Here is a 22,880-nt window from a genome sequence, read left to right as displayed (position 1 = left end):
CCAGGCCCATTATTTATTCAGCATTTGAAGCACGGACCACCATTTGATGACATTTACTCAGACCGAAGTCGTAGAATATTTTGTTGTCGTTGGATAAGATTGTCCACAATTCCACGCTGTATTGATGTTGGTACCATAGGAGATAACGGATAACAGGCAAACGGTCAAAATAAAATACAGTCTTTATTCTCTAATTGTGTAGGCTTCTTGTATAAATTTAGTAATGCAGATGTTTAACAATAATTTAACTCTTGAGAGCGTAAAATGAAACCAAATGTCCATTTGGTACACTCAAGAGTTAAAGATCTACAAGGGTCCATTTGATTAACAACTCTCCATCATAGCTGGGGACCACCTGGAACCCCCTCGAGGACCACTGTTTGTTTGAAAACCACTGCTGTCTACATTACATGACAATACAAAAAAAGAAAAAAAACACTTTGCTAGTATTTGAGTGTTTTAAAGATCATTCCTAATGTAAAATCTGTATCAGGTTAGGGTTAGTATTTCATGAAGACATATGCAGTCAACAATCCTGCATGATGCTGTTATTTATGTGCATGTGTGATCATGTGTGTTTGCCGATCTCTGAACGCTGCATCTTGTCCAAGAGGTCCAACCAGTAAGGCCAGGGAGCACATACAGTTCTAAATATATTTAAAAGAAGGGAAAAAACAAAACAAGCCCAATTAGAAGCACTTCAAAGCGTTAGATTTTTCAGTGGCATTTCCACTAGCGCCAGTTCTTTCATCTTGGCCCGCACTGGCCCTCGAGGGTACAGCACTTTAGATGGAGCCAGGAAGTCATTGGTATACCGCGTTGCATTCTGGGATGTAGGACGAGTGGCTATAAGCGTTCACCCAAGGTGAAGGACCACTCTCTGCATGACAGCATTATAGTCACCTTCGCCACATAGTATTGTTTTTCTTGTTGGAGGGAATTTACTTCTGCACCTCTGTGGATTGAAGACTTGTTTATTGAAAATGAGCCGAGAAGCGAATTCCTATTATATTGTTTTTGTATGGGGGGGGGGGGGGGGGGGGGGGGGGGTAACCCCCATGCTACTGTATCAAATAAACTCAGCCGCTCTCTCTCTCTAAACCTTGCCGGCTGGTGCCACGAGCTATCCTTTCACATGACAAATCATTCATATTTCCACCCTCAGCGTTTCCTCCAAAACCACTCCATAGACAAAAGAAAGTAAAAAGTGCTGATGCGGCGCGAAGGATGGTGTTTTCGTAAAAGGGCTTCGGCGTCTCTGTCACAAAGGCTGTCACACACACACGCACACACATAACACACACACACACACACACACACACATAACACACACACACACACATAACACACACGCACGCACACACGCACGCACGCACGCGCGCACACACACACACACACTCACACACACACCACTATCCATTAGCTTTCTGTGGGACAGAGGAAGTGATCTGGGGGCCTTATTGTGTGCTTGGCAGACCTGTGTGTGACTGTGTGTGTGTGTGTGTGTGTGTGCGTGTGTGCTTGCATGCTTGTGTGTGTGTGTGTGTGTGTGTGTGTGTGTGTGTGTGTGTGTGTGTGTGTGTGTGTGGTGTCAGGGCTCTAGTCTGGCTTAAGGAGGTGTTGGGGAGCCTGTGTGGGGGTCTCGAAAGGAAAGCTTTGGCTCCATGGGGACTGTCCTACGATCTGGCCCCTGGCTGGCTGGCTGGCAGGGAAGGCAGGCAGGCAATAGGATGGGGCTGGGAGACCGGGGGAGGAGAAAGAAGCGGAGAGAGAGAGAGAGAGGAGGCGCTAGGCCCGGCTCTTGCCCTCTCGCTGACAGGATCTGGTCAATGTCCTGCTGCCGGGGGTCGCGGCCTGGCTTACGCACACAAACTTATCTCCAGTGCATCTGCCGGGCCGCCTGCGCAGTCAGGCTGTCTCCGCGGCGGGCCGCGAAGCATTTTCCTGCTGGGGGCGAAAGCACGGGAGGGAGGGAGGGAAGATGGTGGGAGGATTGAGGGAGGAAGGGGGGGGGGAGGGGGTGGGCTAGGGGGGGATGCACAGAGAGAGAGAGAGAGAGAGAGAGAGGCGGGGGGACAAAGCATGAGGGGAGAGTGAATGGGAAACTGGCTATGTAGAGTCGCTGCCAAGTCGCTGAGCTATATGGAAAACACGAGCCGCCTCCAGGGTAACGGGACCACTTCTGAATTTCTGCAAACAAAAATAGCTCTGATGTCTGATGGCTGCGACCTTTCTGTTCTCTCTGGCCCCCGTCGCTCTCTCTCGCTTGTCTGTCACGAGGAATTCCCACACGAACGAGCCCCAATGTTCGAACCTAATACGCCTTTGCAAGAACTTTTTAGCTAATATTCTCTACTGTGTGTGTGTGTGTGTGTGTGTGTGTGTGTGTGTGTGTGTGTGGAGCACTGGGGTGAGGGGGGTGGGGGAGGCGGAGCGGCATCGAAATCTAATAATTGAGCGATGAAGCTCAGTGTATTTATCATTCCTTCTCTCTTCGGACGGAGACGACCTTGTGGTGACCAATTGTGTGAACCTCGATCGAGGTCCCATTGGTGGTGAGCCATTTCATCATTGAAACAGCATGCGTTCCCAATTCTCATGACCTAATGCGTCGTAGAATGCCTGAACGTTTGCTGCTTGTGTTTTCTCGTTCTCTCCCGCTCCACTCTTTCTCATCAACAGCACACAGGGAGACATAACAGATTCTGCTTTAGCGGGAGAGAAAACAAACAGACACTTTTAAGTTGTTCTGACAGCGTGACTGAGGGCAGTCTTCCTACTATAAGTAATTGTGATATAACATAACAGATCATTGGATGATGTTTGATGGAAAGAAATAACATAAATGAACAAAACTAAAATAAACAAGGTCTGTGGGTTAGTGCGGTGCAAAGTTTCACTATGGGCTCAGAATCGGCATCGCGCTGTCCAGCTGTGGGATAAAAAGTACTCAAATATCTTTACTTAAATGAAAGTATCAATACTGCGAGAGAAATGTAATACTCTGTTACAAGTAAATGTGCAGAATAAAAAAAATTAAAGAGTAAAAGTACAAAATATACTAAAAGTAAAAGTACCCATTTCACAGGTTCCAAAACCTACGCTATTTTTGCCGGGGAATTTTTTCAGAATAAAGGCGCTAGAGTGCCAAGCAGATGAGGCAGATTTTACCCTGAAAAGCTCCGCCTTTTAATACATTTCCCTCCAAAACCGGGAGGTGAAATCTTCCATTTACTACCTCGTGCTAAACAGTCTGATCTCTCTTCAGAAGCGTTAATATTCTAAACATGATTGATGAAGTCAGAAATTAGGACGGAACATCGCCGTTCTGATCAAAATCACAGACAGCGCCGTAGATTTATAGAGAATAACGAAGATTGTTGGCCCGTAAACCAAGTGAATGGCTGCACGTGCACGCAAAACATTCACGGGAGGGAGGCTTCATTTACTTTTAGTCACATTTTAGTCATCTGAAATGTTTTAGTTTTAGTCGACTAAATGTCATAAGATTTTAGTCGACTAAATCTACAGTTGTTTTTGTCGGGCCTTAATGGTCTCGTAATGGCTGATTTTTCTGAAAATGGCCGATCTACAAGCTCACAACGCGTTGCAGCGTGATGCGTTGTGCGCTTGTAGATCTGCTATTTTCAGCATGCAAGCAAGTGTAAAATGACTTGTGTCTTACTTTATACTGGATCTTTAGTCCACTAGTCCTTTCCTAACATTTTAGTCTAGTTTCTATTTGTTGACGAAATTGTCAATATATTTAGTCTTACTTTTAGTCATCGTAGCTTAGTTTAGTCATGTAGTTTCCATTTAGTTTTTGTCAGTGAAAAAGGATAGTCGACGGACATTTTTCGTCATAGTATTATTAGTCGACGAAATCAACACTGTTATGTAGGTGCATGGCGAGTCCCCAGGGTGCGCTTGTTTTACCCCGCCGCCTACTACGAGTATGGCGGAGCTGGTTACAACTGATACGTTCTGCGTTCAACTGATATGAGGTGAAAGACTGAGGTTGGGGTTATAGGGTTAGATTTACTTGCTTGGTCAAGATGAACACAGCAGAGCACTCCCTACCCCGCTGACAACCAATCACAGGCCGGTTTTGGGACTCGCCACCTATACAGACCCAAATATGGCGTCCGGGAGCGCTGAGCAAGCCGTTGACTATAGCAACGGCCGCTGTCAAAACATTTATTCAACGCGATTGCATTTTATATCATTAAAACGTCTGAGGCACCCCGCGGTTTAATTTGAGGAGTCCGTGTGTAATTGTGTATACATCCTAAATGTTAAAATAGCAAATCTACAAGTGTTGTGATGCTTTGTGAGCTTGTAGATCGGCTTTTTATGTTAATAATCCAAATCTACAAATTAACTAGTACCTACAGTTTTCTAATAATTGTAGTGGAGTTAAAAGTTAGATGTTTGACTCTGAGATGTAGTGGAGTAAAAGTATGTATACTTTTTAATAATACAAAAAAATCTAAGTAGAGGTACCTTAAAATTGTACTAGAATACAATACTTAAGTAAATGTAGCCTACTTAGTTACTTTCCACCGCTGTCCGGACCTGTGGCGCTTGAGGTGGTTCCAGGTGGTCCCCAGGGAAATGATGGAGAGTTGGTAACCAAATGGACCCTTATTAGATCTTAAATTAGATCTTATTAGATCTTTAACTCTTGAGAGCGTCAAATGAAACCAAATGGACCCTCTCGAGAGTTAAATTATTGTTAAACACCTGCACCAGTTCATTTTCAAGAAGTCTACACAATTAGAGAATGTAGATTTTTATGTTATTTTGATCAACGTTTGCTTGTTATCTCTCCTAATGGTACCACATCAATACAACATGGCATTGTGGACAAAGTCTTACAATTTACAATTTAGGCATTTTGCAGACGCTCTTAATCCAGAGCGACTTACATTAAGCAAGAACAAAAAAGCATGGGAATACATCACATAAAAAAGCATTTATCATGAAACATGTATAGTGGAATATCTATATAATGAAACTACATATAAACTATACATAAATACTATACTATGCTATACATATGTACTGATGTGCTATGACTACATACAATGCAATTATAGTGCCGTCTACATAACATGCTATAAGTCTGTATCAAATGATATCTAAGTCTACAGAAATGCTATCTAAGGTCTTATCCAACGACAACAACATATTCTAGATTTTGGGTCTTTAGAGGCTAAATCTCATCAAATGGAGGTCCGTGGCTCGTGGCTCAAATGCGGAATAAATGCCTTGATGTGAAAAGGGTTGAAATCCAGCACTGTTTTATGGTAATCCTGCAGCCTCATAGCATCATAGATTCTGCAAAGCCCTACATGACAGCATACCTGACACTGACACATGCACACACCTATACAGACCTTCCATCCCAGCTCCCCTCATCTGCTCCTCGTTGAGAGGGCCGTTAAAGCAAGACCTTTAACACGCACCGGCCATGGAAGATAAAACCTGCCCATGTCTGTTTACAAGACAAAGTTTAGCCCATGTGACCTCCAATACTAAAAAAAATGCTTAACCACATGAACCCTAGAGTCAGTTCTGGGAGCAGCAGAAGGTACAGTAGCAAGATCTGCAAGGTCGCATTGCATTGAATTTCTGACTTTTTTTCTCCCCTTTTTCTCCCCAATTTAGTCGTTATGCCAATTAATTTATCCCCACACACATGTATGTGTTGTTGGCGTGCACAGACATTTAGAGGGGCAGGTGCTCAAGTGAAAAAAAGGGCACCTTGTGCAGCGCATGGAACCGGCCGGTTGCCTTAATAGTGTGAGATTTATAGATTTTGGGGCATAAATAATATATTAGAAGCTTTTTATCAAGAATTGATCAATGTCACCATGGTCCACACATGTACACTGTACAAAAAATAGTAATAATAAAAAAAGCAGAAGGGCTGTCCAGAGGGCAAAGGGCAGGTACCTAGTCTCTATCTGTGCACGCCACTGATATGTTGTCACTGCTGTTGTATATTCTACCGACTCACCTGCCAGTGAGGAGCCCCCACCGGGAGGATGTTCTGTTGTATCCTACCGACTCACCTGCCAGTGAGGAGCCCCCACCGGGAGGATGTTCTGTTGTATCCTACCGACTCACCTGCCAGTGAGGAGCCCCCACCGGGAGGACGTACTATTGTATCCTACCGACTCACCTGCCAGTGAGGAGCCCCCACCGGAGGACCACCAGAAATATAATGTAATTGGCCGCCGACCCCCATTGGAAAGTATGTTGCCCCAGAAGCAAAGATTTGAGTTAAAAAACGTTCGCTCTGAAAGAATATATATATTCAAAGATTTGGGCCACATTTTCACAATTTTTCAAAAAATTATGAGCTTGTAGATCTGCTATTTTTCAATAGCCAAAGTATAACAATGCTTAAAACACCAAAAGGGGTCCCCGTCCCGAATTGAAAAGCAAAGATAACATAACTTTGACAACAACATACTCACACAGTGATGTTGGATTACCGATCGCAAGTTGCGCATCTCTGCAATTCACACCGTATCAAAATGAATGGAATCCAATGGCTTCCTGAAAATCTAACAAGCCACTGTATGTTTAGTAAATGAGTCAGTCGGTATAGTGATGGTAAGTGAGGCTCAGTGGGTGAATAGGTAGATAGACTCCTGACCTATCTATGGGCCACATGGCTCTGGAACCGATTTAGTTCCTAAGGCTATACTTATACTAACGCTACTTACTTATTATTTAATGGCTGTAAGCCAGACCCAGACCAGTAGGTTGCTTTATGAAGAATGCACAAAAGAAAGGAGTACAGGGATAAAGGAGGTGGTGACCTTTAAATGTGTGTATTCTGTGCGTTGTGATATTATAGGCCTTAGTGTATTGTGCATATGCGTGTGCACGCACATGCGTGTGTCTGTGTGCGTGCGTGCGTGTGTGCGCGTGTGTGTGCCAAATACAGACAATTCCGGGGGTCCTTGACATGAACAAGGTTGAGCACCAACCACTGACATAGAAAAATAGGGTTTTCGGAAAACTGATTTTTTTTAAAGAATCAGCCTCAGGTCTAATATGTCGGCCATGTCAATCTTCCTCATTGATTGTGTTGCATTGATTTGAATTGGTGTCTGCTGACTCTGCCCTGAACAGAGCAGGTCAGTGACAAGTCTGTATTGTGTGAGCGAACGTGTGTGAGTTGGTGTGTGCGTGATCCTGTGAGGGTGCCATGTATTGTGTTGTGTCTGCGTGTTGACCTACAGCATACAGTAAGTGTACGTGCGTGTGTGCGTGTGTGGGTGTGTGTGCAATCAGTGTGTGCACACGTTGAAATGTGTAGCCGCACCAAGCCTCGCCCAAAGTAGGAGGAGAGCACTGTGCACAGAAAGCACAAGGCAGGGTCAACACTGTCTGAACCAGAGAACAAGCTGTGCCTGGCACCATCATCACACACACACACGCGCACACGCACGCGCACACGCACGCACACACAAACTCAAATACATGGTATGCACGCGCACACACACGCACGCATTTACAACACACACACACACACACACACACACACACAAGCGCAACCTTGAGAACTCCTGCCAGGACAGAACAGAATGTACATTAAGGAGGCTCTCTCTCTCTCTCTCCGTCTGTCTCTCTTTCAATCTCTCTCTATCTCTCCCTCTCTCGTTACTCCTCCCATCATCATCATCATCTTCTTCTTCCTTCTTTCCCTCCCTGCTACAGTCAGTGTATGCCCTCCACAGTGCTCTCCACCCTGCTATACATACACATTGCGACAGCAATACCTGGCATTCACCCACTTCTCTCTCGTCGGCACAGAGCCACAGCTGCGGCGCTGATTGGGAGGCAAATCCAGCCCTTCCTCGTTACGGCTATTAGCTTCCAACCATGCAGTGGCAGCTAGTGGCACTATGTACTGCTGCAGGGTTGTTCCCAGTGGTACTACCAGCCCACGTACCGTACTGTAGGCAGGACGGGAGAGCAGCCAAGTGACTGAAGTGACATTGGCACCACTCGGTTCGTTGTAATGTTTGCTCCTTTATGTCAATAACGGGTTAAGGTTGAAGAGCATGGCACACACTCTTTCGCTCGCACGCACGCGCACACAGACACGCACGCGCACACGCATATGCACAATACACTAAGCCTTAGTGTATTGTGCATGTGCGTGTGCGCGTGCGTGTCTTAGTGACTAAGGCCTATAATATCAAAAACACACAGAATACACACATTTAACCCCCCCCCCCCCCATCCAGAACCAAAGAGTTAAAACGTTTGCTGGGAAAGAATATATATTCAAAGATTTGCGCCAGATTTTCACGATTTTCGAGTGCCGCGCTACGAGCTTGTAGATCTGCAATTTTTCAACAGCTAAAGTATAACATAATGCTTAAAACAACAAAGATAAACTAAAATAAATTAAAACTTAGTTTAATCGCTGTTTTGACTTTGAGCATTGGGAGCATAATTTCCTTTTATGGTTAATGATGTTGTCAGGGAGCACTGCTGGGTGCTGCGTGTATTATGAACACAGCACGGTGATTTGATGAAGAATGAGGTGTTGAACAGTCGGCACAGGTCAATGACTGCTGTGGCAGAGACACCTTGGCTGGAAATCTAATTAAATCAATTTCCTGTACCTCTCCTTGTTCATCTTCATCTCCGTCTGCTGCTGTAATAATCGTCCCACACCCTTTGCCATTGAATGCATTCACCCCCCACCCCCCGCCCCGGTGAATTGATTTCCTCAGTATGACAAACATTAATTTTGTGTGTTCAATTAATTGTTAAACAGAATACAGGTAGTATTCTGATTGGGACCAATACAAATTACGACCAATATTTCATGTCTCACACAGGAATTAACAAGTTAAACAAAACTCTTTGCAACATGTGAACCCATAAAGACAAAAGAAAAGTGTAACAAAGAATTACCAAAAAGTTATTAGCCAAAGAAACAATTAAGGTGTCAGGTTCTCCAAGGACAAAATAATAAACAAATGACTAGTACTTTAAAAGTACGTGAGTCTACCGAATCAAACAACACTTTGCTCCATAAGAGGAAAATGGATACAAAAACGAGTCAGTATCTGTATCAAGGTGAGGCCAACCCAACACATCTTCAGACCAAAGCACTGAATGTATACCATCAGCAGCACCAGTGAGAAAATCTACTCTATTTAGGACTGAGGGCTGATTCTAAAAAAATGGCCTCTAAATCCTAAAGGTTTTCTGAAAAACCCATGTTTCTATGTCAGTGGGGCTCAAACTATTTCATGTCAAGGACCCCCCCCCCCCCCCCCCAGAATTATCTGTATTTGGCCGCGGACCCCCATCTGAAAATATGTTGTTCCAGACGTTAAAAACGTTCGCTCTGATTTGCACCACATTTGCACGAATTTTCAAAAATAGCAGATCTACAAGCTCGTAGCGCGGCACTCAGTGCCACGCTATGAGCTTGTAGATCTGCTATTTTTCAACAGCTAAAGTATAACATAATGCTTAAAACACCAAGACCCAAGACCAAAAACACAGGGATGATACTAGTTCAAACAATACCACTACGGTAGCACCAAACACAGAGCCTATATATAGCTTTAAATATACTGTGCGATGAACGATGGTTCCATACCACTATAACAGGTGTACTGCATGTACAAATGACTGGAGCCCATATAAATGTAAAAATGTTGCACGGTAAAAAGCAGGGGCGAAGTTGCCATTTTCTTGTTTATTAGCCTGGGATCTGGTGAGGACAATAATTGATAGCCATATCAGGATGACTTTGACACTTCATCCTTATCTGCACTGCTATCAGGGATATTATCCACCACTTCAGGACTAGGCAGTATAGCACTATAGCTTATCCCCAGCAATACCATTTCACACACGATGAACTTAACCCCCTGTATAGAGGGTATGCGCATGCATCAAGTGAATGGCGAATCGAGTGGCAAATCGACAGGCAAAGTGAGTTTAACATTGCTTAAAGTCATTTAATGCAATTACCGTAGATAGGACTTTTTTCTGTTTGAATGTATGGGCTGTCAAGGCCAGAAAGTATAGTTTTTTGCCACTCAGTAGGCATTCCTGCATAACTTCCGGGTTTGATGCTGATGTCACGCGCATACCCTCTATTGGAAATTAAAATGAATATCGGGGAGCAACATTAATGAACCCAGATATTAACGTGGACATGATGAAGTGGTGCTGTATAGGCTATACATAACCTGATATCATAATAAGTATAATAAGTTTTGCCTTTGTACCTTTTGCAAACGGCTAATAAAGTCAAAATCAATCAATCACTCTTGCTGTCTGATCTCCACTCTACTGTCAATAAATGCAATAAATGTATTTATTAACAGCTTAATAAATACATAAATAGAAAAAAAGATTGACTTTCACCTCTGGGTGATTCAGGCACTCAGAGAGGGGTGTGGCAGATCTGCAACACAAACACATCTACTGTATAGCCAGAGAAAAGCCATTGTGAATGTGTATCTGCGATTGGAGGGTTGTCTGTCTGGGGGTGGGTCTGACTTCATTTCATTGGCGGGAACCCCTTTTGGTGTTTTAAGCATTATGTTATGCTTTAGCCGTTGAAAAATAGCAGATCTACAAGCTCATGTTGCGGCACCGAGTGCCGCGCTACGAGCTTGTAGATCTGCTATTTTTGAAAAATCGTGAAAATGTGGCACAAATCTTTGAATATATATATATATAAACGTTTTTAACTCAAATCTTTGCTTCTGGGGACTACATATTTTCAGATGGGGGGGGCCGCGGCCAAATACAGAAAATTCTGAGGGTCCTTGACATGAAAAACGTTGAGCACCACTGACATAGAAACATTGTTTTTTCAGAAAACCGTTAGGATTTAGAAGCACATTTTTTGAATCGACCTCAAGTCTAAATGCATTAACAGTTCCCTGTTCCTGTGAAAAAGCCAATGTTGTTGTCCCTTTCTTTCCCCTAGCCTGTTGCAGTGCCTGGTGCTATCTCACCACCAGCCCACTCTGTCTGTCTTACCCACACAACCCCCTCCAAATGAATACAAATGAGTGTTTTCATTCTGAGCTAGACACCAAAGTATGTTACCAAAAACACTGGTTTTTCTACTCTTAAAAGGAGCAATATCATCACCAAGAAGAATAAATATGGGAAACTCTCGAGGATGCAATCATGTTGTGGCCAATTTGCTTGTAATGTCTGCAATTTACAATTATTATAAAGTGCTCTAGCAGGAGTCATTATAATAACACTACAAGAAGGACATTTCTTTTGGTTAGAAAACAAGTCATTGGTGCAGGGCTGCTGGGTAGTACACACAGTATATTATGCTCCTTGTGGAGTTGCAAGGACCCAAGTTTAAATCTGACTCCCATCATGTCTCGCATGTCTCTCCTCTCGCTCTCTCTCTGCCCGTGGTTTTCTGTCTCTATACTCGCATATCTAAATAAAAGCGTAAAAATCACACCCGTGTGAACTGAGTGGTGTAATATAGCCTGTCTGACGTAATGAAATCATGTCTGACGTAATGAAATCACACCCGGGTGAACAGGGTGAACATAGCAACCATGCTCATTTTTTCTGCACTAACAAAGCCAGTTGTAGGAGTGGTTTACACCACTCAAAAAGCCAGTTGTAGGAGTGGTTTACACCACTCAAAAATGCCAAATAATAATCTTGAAAAAAACCGAAAACAATTCTTTGGTGATATCACTTTTTTTTTTTTTAAATAATCATTTAAATGTAACACTAAGCTTTACGTCATCAATTGTATTTGTGCAGTTCCACTTTTCTTCATGGCCTATGCCTGATGAACTATAGATTCCAACTTGCTACTTAGAGAGAGAGAGAGAGAGAGAGAGAGAGAGAGAGAGAAAAAATAGATATATAAGCAGCCAAATAGTTCCCAAACAGTGATTTCCTCATTACAGTGGAATTCTGAACAATGCCAAGAACATGTCAGAATATAAAGGAGGGTTGAATAACTTACACCCTGCCTGCCCCACAGTCTGACTGAAAGTATTTGCTAATGTGTTTATGGTTGATATTGCTGGACACTTACCTCAGTGTCAAATCTCTGACCTTATAGGTTTACACTGCATGGTAATGGTGTGTAGAGCTATTTTATTTACAACTTTCTCTCGCTTTCAATCTTAAATAAAATGATATGCTAAAAGTCACTTATCAAATCTGTGAGCCATTGTTTTAATTTTTTCCCCTTTTTCTTTTAAACATATGTTGATATCTTTGTTACTGTACAATACAGTGCAAGGTACCGGCGTGAAAACCTGTGGGCGGGTCCATTTAACATTCTATATATTTTCGAAGATGGCAGACATCACAGTCTGATCGAGCCGGCGTTGTCTTGTGTGTGTCTGCCTATAATCTGAAGGCTGTGCTTCAGTATAAATGTCTTGTGTGTGTCTGCCTATAATCTGAAGGCTGTGCTTCAGTATAAATGTCTTGTGTGTGTCTGCCTATAATCTGAAGGCTGTGCTTCAGTATAAATGTCTTGTGTGTGTCTGCCTATAATCTGAAGGCTGTGCTTCAGTATAAATGTCTTGTGTGTGTCTGCCTATAATCTGAAGGCTGTGCTTCAGTATAAATGTCTTGTGTGTGTCTGCCTATAATCTGAAGGCTGTGCTTCAGTATAAATGTCTTGTGTGTGTCTGCCTAATCTGAAGGCTGTGCTTCAGTATAAATGTCTTGTGTGTGTCTGCCTATAATCTGAAGGCTGTGCTTCAGTATAAATGTCTTGTGTGTGTCTGCCTATAATCTGAAGGCTGTGCTTCAGTATAAATGTCTTGTGTGTGTCTGCCTATAATCTGAAGGCTGTGCTTCAGTATAAATGTCTTGTGTGTGTGTCTGCCTATAATCTGAAGGCTGTGCTTCAGTATAAATGTCTTGTGTGTGTCTGCCTATAATCTGAAGGCTGTGCTTCAGTATAAATGTCTTGTGTGTGTCTGCCTATAATCTGAAGGCTGTGCTTCAGTATAAATGTCTTGTGTGTGTCTGCCTATAATCTGAAGGCTGTGCTTCAGTATAAAGGTCTTGTGTGTGTCTGCCTATAATCTGAAGGCTGTGCTTCAGTATAAATGTCTTGTGTGTGTCTGCCTATAATCTGAAGGCTGTGCTTCAGTATAAAGGTCTTGTGTGTGTCTGCCTATAATCTGAAGGCTGTGCTTCAGTATAAATGTCTTGTGTGTGTCTGTCTATAATCTGAAGGCTGTGCTTCAGTATAAATGCCTTGTGTGTGTCTGCCTATAATCTGAAGGCTGTGCTTCAGTATAAATGTCTTGTGTGTGTGTCTGCCTATAATCTGAAGGCTGTGCTTCAGTATAAATGTCTTGTGTGTGTCTGCCTATAATCTGAAGGCTGTGCTTCAGTATAAATGTCTTGTGTGTGTGTCTGCCTATAATCTGAAGGCTGTGCTTCAGTATAAATGTCTTGTGTGTGTCTGCCTATAATCTGAAGGCTGTGCTTCAGTATAAATCTCACACACCAAAAGACCTGGGCTGACCCTCGGAGTTAGCCTTTGTTTGGCAGACGCCTTGCCCCCCTTTAATCTTGTGAAGAGATAAATCCTTTGATGGACCTGGCCTGACTCAGTTGAAAGTGCTGCCCAGCGCTGTCCATAGATCACCGTAATACGCCATGTTTGATGTTTGGGGGGGCTGTGGCATGCGGGTGGGCTTCCCTTGCGACCTGTATAACAGAGTCATCAATCCTCGGCCACAACCGCAGACCCCGCCTCTCCACCCCTCTTGTCCAGACCCCCACCCCCCCACCCCCCGTACTTTAGCCATGTACCCAACCACAGCAGCCCCCCAGACCCTGCCCTCTTGACCACGAGAGCTATCACACACAACCTGGATAAGCAAGCATATCTGTCTGTCTCAGACACGGAGACGTCAGGCTTTTCTCACACACACGCGCACACACACGCACACGTGCACGCACTCACGCACACACAAATCTCAATTTTCATTTTTGCCATTATTCCATTTATTATCTATCCTGTACCTACATGCAATTTACAATCCATGCATTTCCCATAATTTATAGATCATCAGACATTTTGACAGGTTGAACAGCACCGTTGCATTTAGGGGTCACCGTGTGCCAGGCCAGGCCAGCATGGACATTTAGGTGTCACCGTGTGCCAGGCCAGGCCAGCATGGACAACTCCTGTTACTGAAGATAAATAACATTTAGGTGTCACCGTGTGCCAGGCCAGGCCAGGCCAGCATGGACAACTCCTGTTACTAAAGATAAATGACTTCATGCTGGCACGCAAACCCAAAACGAGACACACCCACACCGTTAATGTTATTACCTTCATCTGAGGTTTATGCGCTTTAACCCATTCTGTACAGTGGTGTTTTAACAATTTTATACTTTTAGCTATTGAAAAATAGCAGATCTACAAGCTCGTAGTATGGCTCGTAGTGCCGCTACAAGCTTGTAGATCTGCTATTTTTGAAAAATCGTGAAAATGTGGCGCAAATCTTTGAATATATATTCTTTCAGAGTGAACGTTTTTAACTCAATGTTTTGCTTATTTTTTTTTGGGGGGGGGGGGGGGTCCCTGGAACAACATATTTTCAGATGGGGGTCGGCGGCCAAATACATCTAGTTCTGGGGCTCCTCGACATGAAATAGTTTGAGAACCACTGACATAGAAACATATGTTTTTCAGAAAACTGTCGGCATTTAGAAGACATTTGAAGAATCGTCCCCAGGCCTAAAAGGGTTAAAATGGCTGCTGTGAAAAACAGGGGCTCCATATATCACTGAGAAGTAATGATGAGTCAAAATGCAGTGAGCACATCGTTTGGATTGCGTCCAAGTGTCATCTAAATGAGCCTGATTGAACCGAGGTGAACTTCAGGCAGCTCTTTAGATTCCACTGATAAGAACCTCACTAGGCCCATTAAGCGGCAAGCAGTGGCAGAGCGAGAGAGCTCCACATTACATGCACCGGTCCCTCTCTCTCTCTCACTCTCACTCTCACACTCTTATCTAAATCCTTCATTAACACATGCCTAATCTGAACACCAGCAGCTAATTTTGATAGATTTAGGTTCTCCACTGCAGGGGCCTATATGGGAGTATAGTATACTCTCGGGGTCCAAAAGTCAAACGATAACAAATTAAGTCATTAATGCCTACTTGAGATCGAAATAACTCGTGTTACTTTAAAGGAGTTCACTGCAGAGTCTTTCATAATGTTATAAAACGGTGTGTGTGTGTGTGTGTGCGCGTGTGTGCGTGTGCGCGCGCGTGTGTTTGTGTGTGGTGTCTCATGCATGCATGCATAGTGTGTCCCAGCAAGACCAGCTATGGCAAGTGACAATAACACCTCTGAAATAGCATCGAAGGCATTTTAATTGCTTTACCCTGCGATGACTCAAAATGTTATTGATACTGTAGTACGAAAAAACAAAAGGGTGAAAACTTTCCCAGTACTTCCCCCACTATTAACAAAAACATTACAATCATATCCTTTATAGTTGGGAGTGTCTGTCATTGACATAGTAATTCCATGGAAGTAGTTTTTAACACACACACACACACACACACACACACACACACACACACACACACACACACACACACACACACACACACACAACAATAGAATAACACCTGGATGCCAGAGCTATAAACTTTACACACAATAACCATCCTTTTTTCCACATTCATCTCTTGAATCCCCTCCTCACTCCTCCTTTCCATCTTCTCCTGGGTGTTTAATTATCAACACCACTTATTACTATAATAGACCGCTTGTACACGAACCTCGTCCATTACCGCCTCTGCCTGCCATTGTTTCTACCTCGCGGGGTAATTTATGATTCACTACTTGACATGTTTTTCTTTAATCAATTTGAAAGTAATAGCGGAGTCATGTGCATCCAGACTCACAATGAGGTGCCGAAGCACTTCATGTGTAGGAAGCTTCACACAAACACAGGAAGCTCCGTGTTTCTCGGTGAGGCCATGAGTCTGAACCGCAGCCAGCGCTCCAGGGACTGATGGAGCGCTCAGATTAACTGCAGTTAAAGGACCTGCCGTTCCCAATACGGTATTGTTGTCCAGGGCTGAATGCTTGCAAGGCATCTGAGTTGTGTGCTGCGATATAGGGGTTCCCAAACTTTATAATGAATTGCATTTTTATAGCGCTTTTCCAAACTTTACAATGGTTCATTCATTCAGACATTGGGAGGTGAAGCGGCGAACAGTCGACGCCAGCGTCCTCACATTCACACACCAATGGTGGCAAGCTCACACCGACCGACTCATTGGAGGCAATGTAGGGTTCAGTGTCTTGCCCAAGGACACTTCGACATGTGGACAGGAGGAGCCGGGATTCAAACCGCCGACCCCGGGGTCATTGGACGACCTGCTCTACCTCCTGAGCCTCCTGATAAAGAGCGGCTGTGCCCCAAAAAAGAGAGATTTGGTGTCTCCTCCGAGACCCAAACTTAAAGCCCCCAAACTACACCAAAGGGTCGCCATGCAACTCCTTGGGTCCAAACGGTTGCAAGGAGTTGCATGGTGACCCTTTGGTGTGGTTTAGGGCCATTGAATTCAACCAGTTGAATCACGTGGGACGACGTGGGTCAACGTGCAACAGGACATATCACACCACTGGGACAACGCTACGACGACCCTTTGGTGTGGTTAGGGCTTAAGGATTAACCACTTATTACACTAACATGACTGAGAGGTCATTTTGACCTATTTTGAGATTTTGAAGTTGATTCTCTTTGCCCATGAAGCTTTCAGACGGTTCCCCTTCCATGACCACCACCATCCATCATCATTACATCATCTCAGAAGGTTTTGACATCTGAAACATTTTCTAAATATGAATTTAAGCACATGCTACTTCTGTCACATTTTACTTCAGTCATGCTAGTGTTGGTGAATCCAAGCTAATAGAAAAAAATATATATAGCCTATATATATCTGCCTAACGATGATGTCACTGGTTTCTGAACTGCCCACAGCCCTCCTATGAGACACAGACCGAGTAGAAACTAATTTTGCCATTTTATCATGAACATTAGTGAGGACCAATTATATGAAGATAGGTTGAAAAGTGGTGCTTTAAGCTCTATTTAAAAATAAGAATGTGAAAAACAGCCAATCTACAAGCTCAAATGTGAGCTTGGTTATTATTTAGGCAATTAGGCCTACTGCAATATAGAAATATTCTGTTACAAGTAAAAGTTCGGAATTCAAAATGTACTTGAGTGAAAGTTATAACCAAAATGATTTATTTAAAGGTTTATTTATGGATTTAGTTATTATGGGACTTTTATATATTTTTTGTACAATTCTGAAATATGCATGAATATTTCTATTTTAGAATACTTTTTTTCCCCCCACCTCACCTTTTCCCCCTCAGGACCCATACAAATGTGTCAGGAACCCAAAGATGGGTCCTAACCCATCGTTTGGGAAGCACTGCAGTCCAATCCATGCAGCATGACGGCTTATTTGAGTTCTGCAGTTGCATTCTGCAGTTGGAGCAGGACTGCAGTCTGCAGTCTTCACTGCCCTTTGAGTTATTCACAGAGCAGAAGCATGCAAGATTGTGACTCCTGTCGATTGTGACTCCTGTTGACCAGACAGTAGTAGCCTTGTGGTTAGAGTGTCCGCCCTGAAACTGGGAGGTCGGGGGTTCGATCCCCGGCCGGGTCATACCAAAGACTGTAAAAAATGGGACCCAGCCTCTTCTCGGCATCAATGGGTTGGATTGGGGGTCATATCAACCAATGATTCCCGAGCGCTCCAAGAGATGGGTCAAATGCGGAGAACATTATTTCACTGCTGTAACGTGTGTGACTAATCGTACGACTTTGACTTTGATGATGTCAAGGGGAGCCAGTTCAGTGTAAAGATACAAGGAGGCCGAGTTGTCCGAACTCTGTGTGCTTACATCACTAGCACAACAGCTGTATAGGTCTTGGTGGATGACTCATTAAACTCATTAGGGGAGGCTGTGTCATCAACCATAGGGATATTAAACTGTAGGTTCAGCTGCACAAGCCACCTAATTTAGCTGTTAAAGTTTATGATGGGTTGGTATAGCCACTACATAGCTACTACTTTAGTTTTGTATATTGTAATAGAAAATTCACTTGTTTGCCAAAAATGAACAATTGTTATCCTTGTGCCTGTAAGAAGTCACTATGACTCAACAAAGTTGAGTTCTTTGTCACCAAAAGAACAGCTGAGCGGCTGATTTGTAGTACAGCAGAGACATCCAGTGGTGAAAAAGGACATTAATATGAGAGATTTACATTAAAGCCATTAAATTCAATATTTACATTCAATTTACATTCAATGTATTCAAATAGAGTTCAGTAAGAACAGTATTTAGTGTCATTCTGAGACCCAACAAAACAGTATGGTTACAGCACTCAACCCTTTCAGTCTGTGAATGATCCCTCCCAAATATGGCTTGAACTTTCAACTGGGGACCCCCCAAAATGATCATATGTGTGAACTGGGGACCCCCTACCCTGACAAGAACTTTGAATTGTAGGAGTTGAGGCATTACATTTAGTTTGACTCTGTTCCACAGATAAACATTGTGAACCATACAAACTTATTGCCTTTCTCCAGTTTGCATACAGTTTGTTGATTACTTTTAAAGCAGCAATGGTCTTTTTCATTTCATTTTTTGTATTGTATTCAAATAGTAAAGTAAAAGTACTCATTGTGCAGAATGTCCCTTCAAGTTATTTTTTTAAAGTTTGTAAATAGCAGATCTACAAGCTCACAATGCGTCGAATCGCAACACATTGTGAGCTTGTAGATTTGCCATTTACAAATGGCCGAAATGTATATAGTGCTGAAGTGGTTAATGTATGTTTTGTAATAACAATCAAAGTCTACAAAGTAACTAGTATTAAACTAAAGTGTTCAAATACATAGTAGTGGAGTAAAAGTAAAACATTTGGACCTGGAATGTAGCGCAGTCGAAGTAAAAGTAGACTATTGGAAACACTCAAGTAAAGTACAAAATAAATACCTCAAAACCGTAATTAAGTACTTGTCTTAAAGGACCACTTCAACACTTTTCATCCTATCTTCATATAATTGGTCCTCACTAATAATCATGATAAAATGGCACAATTCTTTTCCTACTCAGTCTGTGTCTCATAGGAGGGCTGTGGGCAGTTCAGAAACCTGTCCACCAGTGACAACATCGATGGTTGCAATGCGAAAATGGAAGCCATCGTTCTCACGATAATATAAATCTAAACATTTTTGTAAAAAAAATCTTCCTAACAATGATGTCACTGGTGGATGTGTGTCTGAACTGCCCACAGCCCTCCTATGAGACACAGACTGAGTAGGAAAAAAATGTGTGCTATTTTATCATGAACATTAGTGAGGACCAATTATATGAATATAGGTTGAAAAGTGGTTAAGTGGTCCTTTAAGTAAATGTACTTATAGTTACTTTACACCACTGTCTGGGTTTTACAGCCAGGACAGATGTGAAACAGCTGGTGTGGCGTGTAGGAATTAACACGAGCCACGAGATGGCGTGTGTAATCAAATGATTGAGAAAGCGAAACGGAACGGAACACTACCCCCATCAAGCCGACAGGTGGCGCCGTTGTTTAAGACTGGCTGACTTGCATATAGGGGGGGGGGGGGGGGGGAGATAATGTAAAAAATATTGTTTTACAGCCAGCCCCTTCCTGTCAACATTCATTGATCATTGTGCAGCATCTAACTGATGCATGTGTGAATGTTGCTGCACTACGTTGAGCTGCTTTTAAAAAATGTATTTATTTACCTTAAAAAGCTTTAGGTTTCAAATTCACTTCCTCATGTTCCGAAATGCTGCAAAAAAATACAGCTAATTGCATTGCAGCAATCGCACCACCACCAATACTTAATTCATTTAGACTAATTTAGACTGCCATGCATTCAATGGGACTACGTGTGTTGTGTTTTTATGTAATTCTTTTTGGCATACCCACCCTGGCTGTCACAGTCAGAATAGATCGAGGTGGAGGGAGGCATGGCCAGGCAGGAAAATAAAAAAAAACACGTATCCCTCAGAGCCTATTGGTCCATTTTTTCACCCCTTGTGCTGCCACAATACAGCGCACCACGTGACACCCACCCCCCCTCCCCTGTTTTTAGCCAGTTTTAACGCATGTGCTTTAAAAGACAACACAGCAGCAGCAGGGCCAACTGACAGCCAGTCATTCACCCAACATAACAATCACGATTAACACAATCATGGCGTTTTTTAAAATGTCGCCACGGTCAGATAAGATCGCTTGAGGAGTCGAGGTGAGGAGGACTCGCTTTCCTTAAATCAGTGGGAGAAGTATAGACAGACAGACACTAAAGCGGACCATGGCGGCGGCTGCCACGAGCAGCAGCAGCACTGTAGTCTCCACGATCGGCGCGCTCCAGATCAAGCAGCATTCCAGCAGCATCGAGCAGCAGAGGAACAACAAACAGCAGCAGCGCATAGACCCGAGGCGGAGGCAGGCGGCGCTCTCCTTCCTCAGCAACATCTCCCTGGACGGCCGGCCGGTGCAGGATGACTCGGAACTAGTGGACAATAATCATCACGAGGACAACACGTCCTCCGTTGGCGTTGAGGCCAGTAGGACTACTAGTACTAGACAGAGCCTGGTTTGTTGTTCCCCGGCGGCGGCGCACGGTGTTGGTGTTGGTGGTGGTGCCGCCCCGCCGCCGCCGCCGCCCACGGCCGCCCAGGCACTCGCCGCTGCAAACCAGGCTCTCCTCGCTGGTACCACTAACACCCACCGGGCTGCTCCTTTTGGCACGGCCGGGGCCGCCCACCACTACCACCACCTCCTCCACCACCTCCACCACCCACCTGAGGCGGAGGGAGATGCGTTCGCCGCCGCCGCCGGCGGGCCTCTTCCTCCTCCTCCTCCTCCTCCCTCCTCCGCGTCGATCTTCAGCTCGCCTTTCTCCGCCGTGCCGCCCGCGACCAGAGGGAGGCTGCAGACCTACACTCAGGGAGTCGTGCCCGTGCCCTACTCCTCCTCCAGACAACCGGCCCAGCAACAACTGCAGAGCATCAGCTGTCTGGAGGGAGGACAGATAGCAGCCAACTCTGCCATTGAACTGCAGAGGTCAAGGTAAACGCTGTGCCCTGCCCTGCCCTGCCGTGACCAAGTGTATAGGCTACTGCACGGTCAAGTTTATAAAGCCTCATTTATACTTAAAGGACCACTTCACCACTTTTCAACCTATCTTCTTCATATAATTGTTCCTCACCAATAATCATGATAAAATAGCAAAAAAAAAATCTACTCAGTCTGTGTCTCTTAGCAGGGCTGTGTGGGCAGTTCAGAAACCCGTCCACCAGTGACATCATCGATGGGGAATCCAAGTTAAAAAAGTTGCAATGTGAACATGGAAGCCATCATTCTCACTTAACTGCCCACAGCCCTCCTACAGTATGAGACAGACTGCCCAAAAATGGTGGTATTTTATCATGAACATTAGTGAGGACCAATTATATGAAGATAGGTCCTTTAAGTTGCGTGACTTGTGTCGAGCTCAGTATAAATGGCAGATCTACAAGCTCACCAGCATAATATCTGCTATTTACACCATTCAACAAACACCAGCAGACAACTACGTAAGCATAAATGAGGCTTAAGAGAGAGCGTGCATAGTAGTGCTGAATGTAATTAGCTTAAGAGCAATTCTATAACGTGATTAATGTGCACAGACAGACAAATCCTCTGTGTTGAAGCTGCAATCCCTACGTTTTACGTCCTACCCACGATTAGAAGCGTGCATGCTCTTCCCCGTGGGAGACCGTAAACGAGACGACAAATCGTTGCTGTTGGGAGGAAACCTCATAACTCAATTTTATTTTCTCCAAAAGTCTGTGCTATTATTGAACACCCTTTGCGTCTGTGTTGTTTCGAAAATATTGAACCAATGGAAAGTAGTAAAAAAAAACCTCATTGGACAAAACCTCTTAACTCCATTGGACCCTCAAACTGTCTGCTAAAACAGCTAACTCCACCACCTCTCTCCTTCTTCTCATGCAAGTAATTGACAATATATAAAGTCACAACAACAACTTTGATGAGGTAGTATTGCATCGTTAAAAAATATGAGGTTTTCTTAATTTCCCTAAAAATGTATATTTTTAATTTCCTGAAAAATGAACATTTTGGAGTTAGGTGGTTTCTTCCCGACAGCAACGAAATACAAGACGGAATCCCCACTTGGCCAGAGGGGAGGTTGCTCTCTCTCTATTGTCGAGCAGTAGGTAGGTGTCCTAACCCGACACCATGGGTCTACATTTCTTTGCAATGGAAGACAGGGGAGGCCAACTCCAACCACTGCAGATGTAGCCTAGTTCAGTGGTTTTCAAACGTTTTCATGTCAAGGACCCCCAAATCGACATTTATCAGCCCGCCCCATGTGAAAAGCTATGCGAGGGACCCCCATGAGAGAAGATTTTTTACAGCTCTAGCAGTGATGCTTCCATTTTAATTCAAAGGACCCCCAGTTTGACATGCATTAGGCTACGGACCCCCATTTAATGGCATTTCTATCTCTGGGACCTCAATTTATATTGTAAAATCAACCAAATCATTTGTACACTCCACTCAGAGTTACAGACTCATAAGGGTCCATTTGGTTCCTAAATATCATTTAGCTAGGTACCCCCTGGAACTCCCTAAAGTACCCCTAGGGGTCCCCGGACCCCACTTTGAGAACCAATGGCCTAGTTATAGTTTAATAATATAGGCCTACTCTACTACCATATTTTAACACAGAGCATTTACTGTGTGATGTGTGTTTGTTTT

The 22,880-nt window shown here is 43.7% G+C and overlaps 1 protein-coding gene across 6 annotated transcripts in view; it reads left to right on the top strand.

Annotated features, from left to right (window-relative positions):
• Nucleotides 1-22,880, top strand: part of cables1 (Cdk5 and Abl enzyme substrate 1) — a 79,004-nt gene that overhangs the window by 24,079 nt on the left and 32,045 nt on the right. For 2 of the 6 annotated variants that reach the window (XM_079488731.1, XM_079488730.1), the window contains exon 1: nucleotides 20,243-21,185. The exons of the other annotated variants lie outside the window; for them this stretch is intronic. In XM_079488731.1, the coding sequence (XP_079344857.1) occupies nucleotides 20,425-21,185 (761 nt within the window). In that variant the 5' untranslated portion in view covers nucleotides 20,243-20,424. Of the gene's footprint in view, nucleotides 1-20,242; nucleotides 21,186-22,880 lie in introns of those variants that run through there. 6 annotated transcript variants of the gene reach the window in all.

The sequence above is a fragment of the Electrona antarctica genome (genome assembly GCF_951216825.1).
Source record: "Electrona antarctica genome assembly, chromosome: 19".
Lineage (NCBI taxonomy): Eukaryota > Metazoa > Chordata > Actinopteri > Myctophiformes > Myctophidae > Electrona > Electrona antarctica.
The sequence above is the reverse complement of the archived record's forward strand: the minus strand, read 5'-3'. Positions and strand labels throughout refer to the sequence as shown.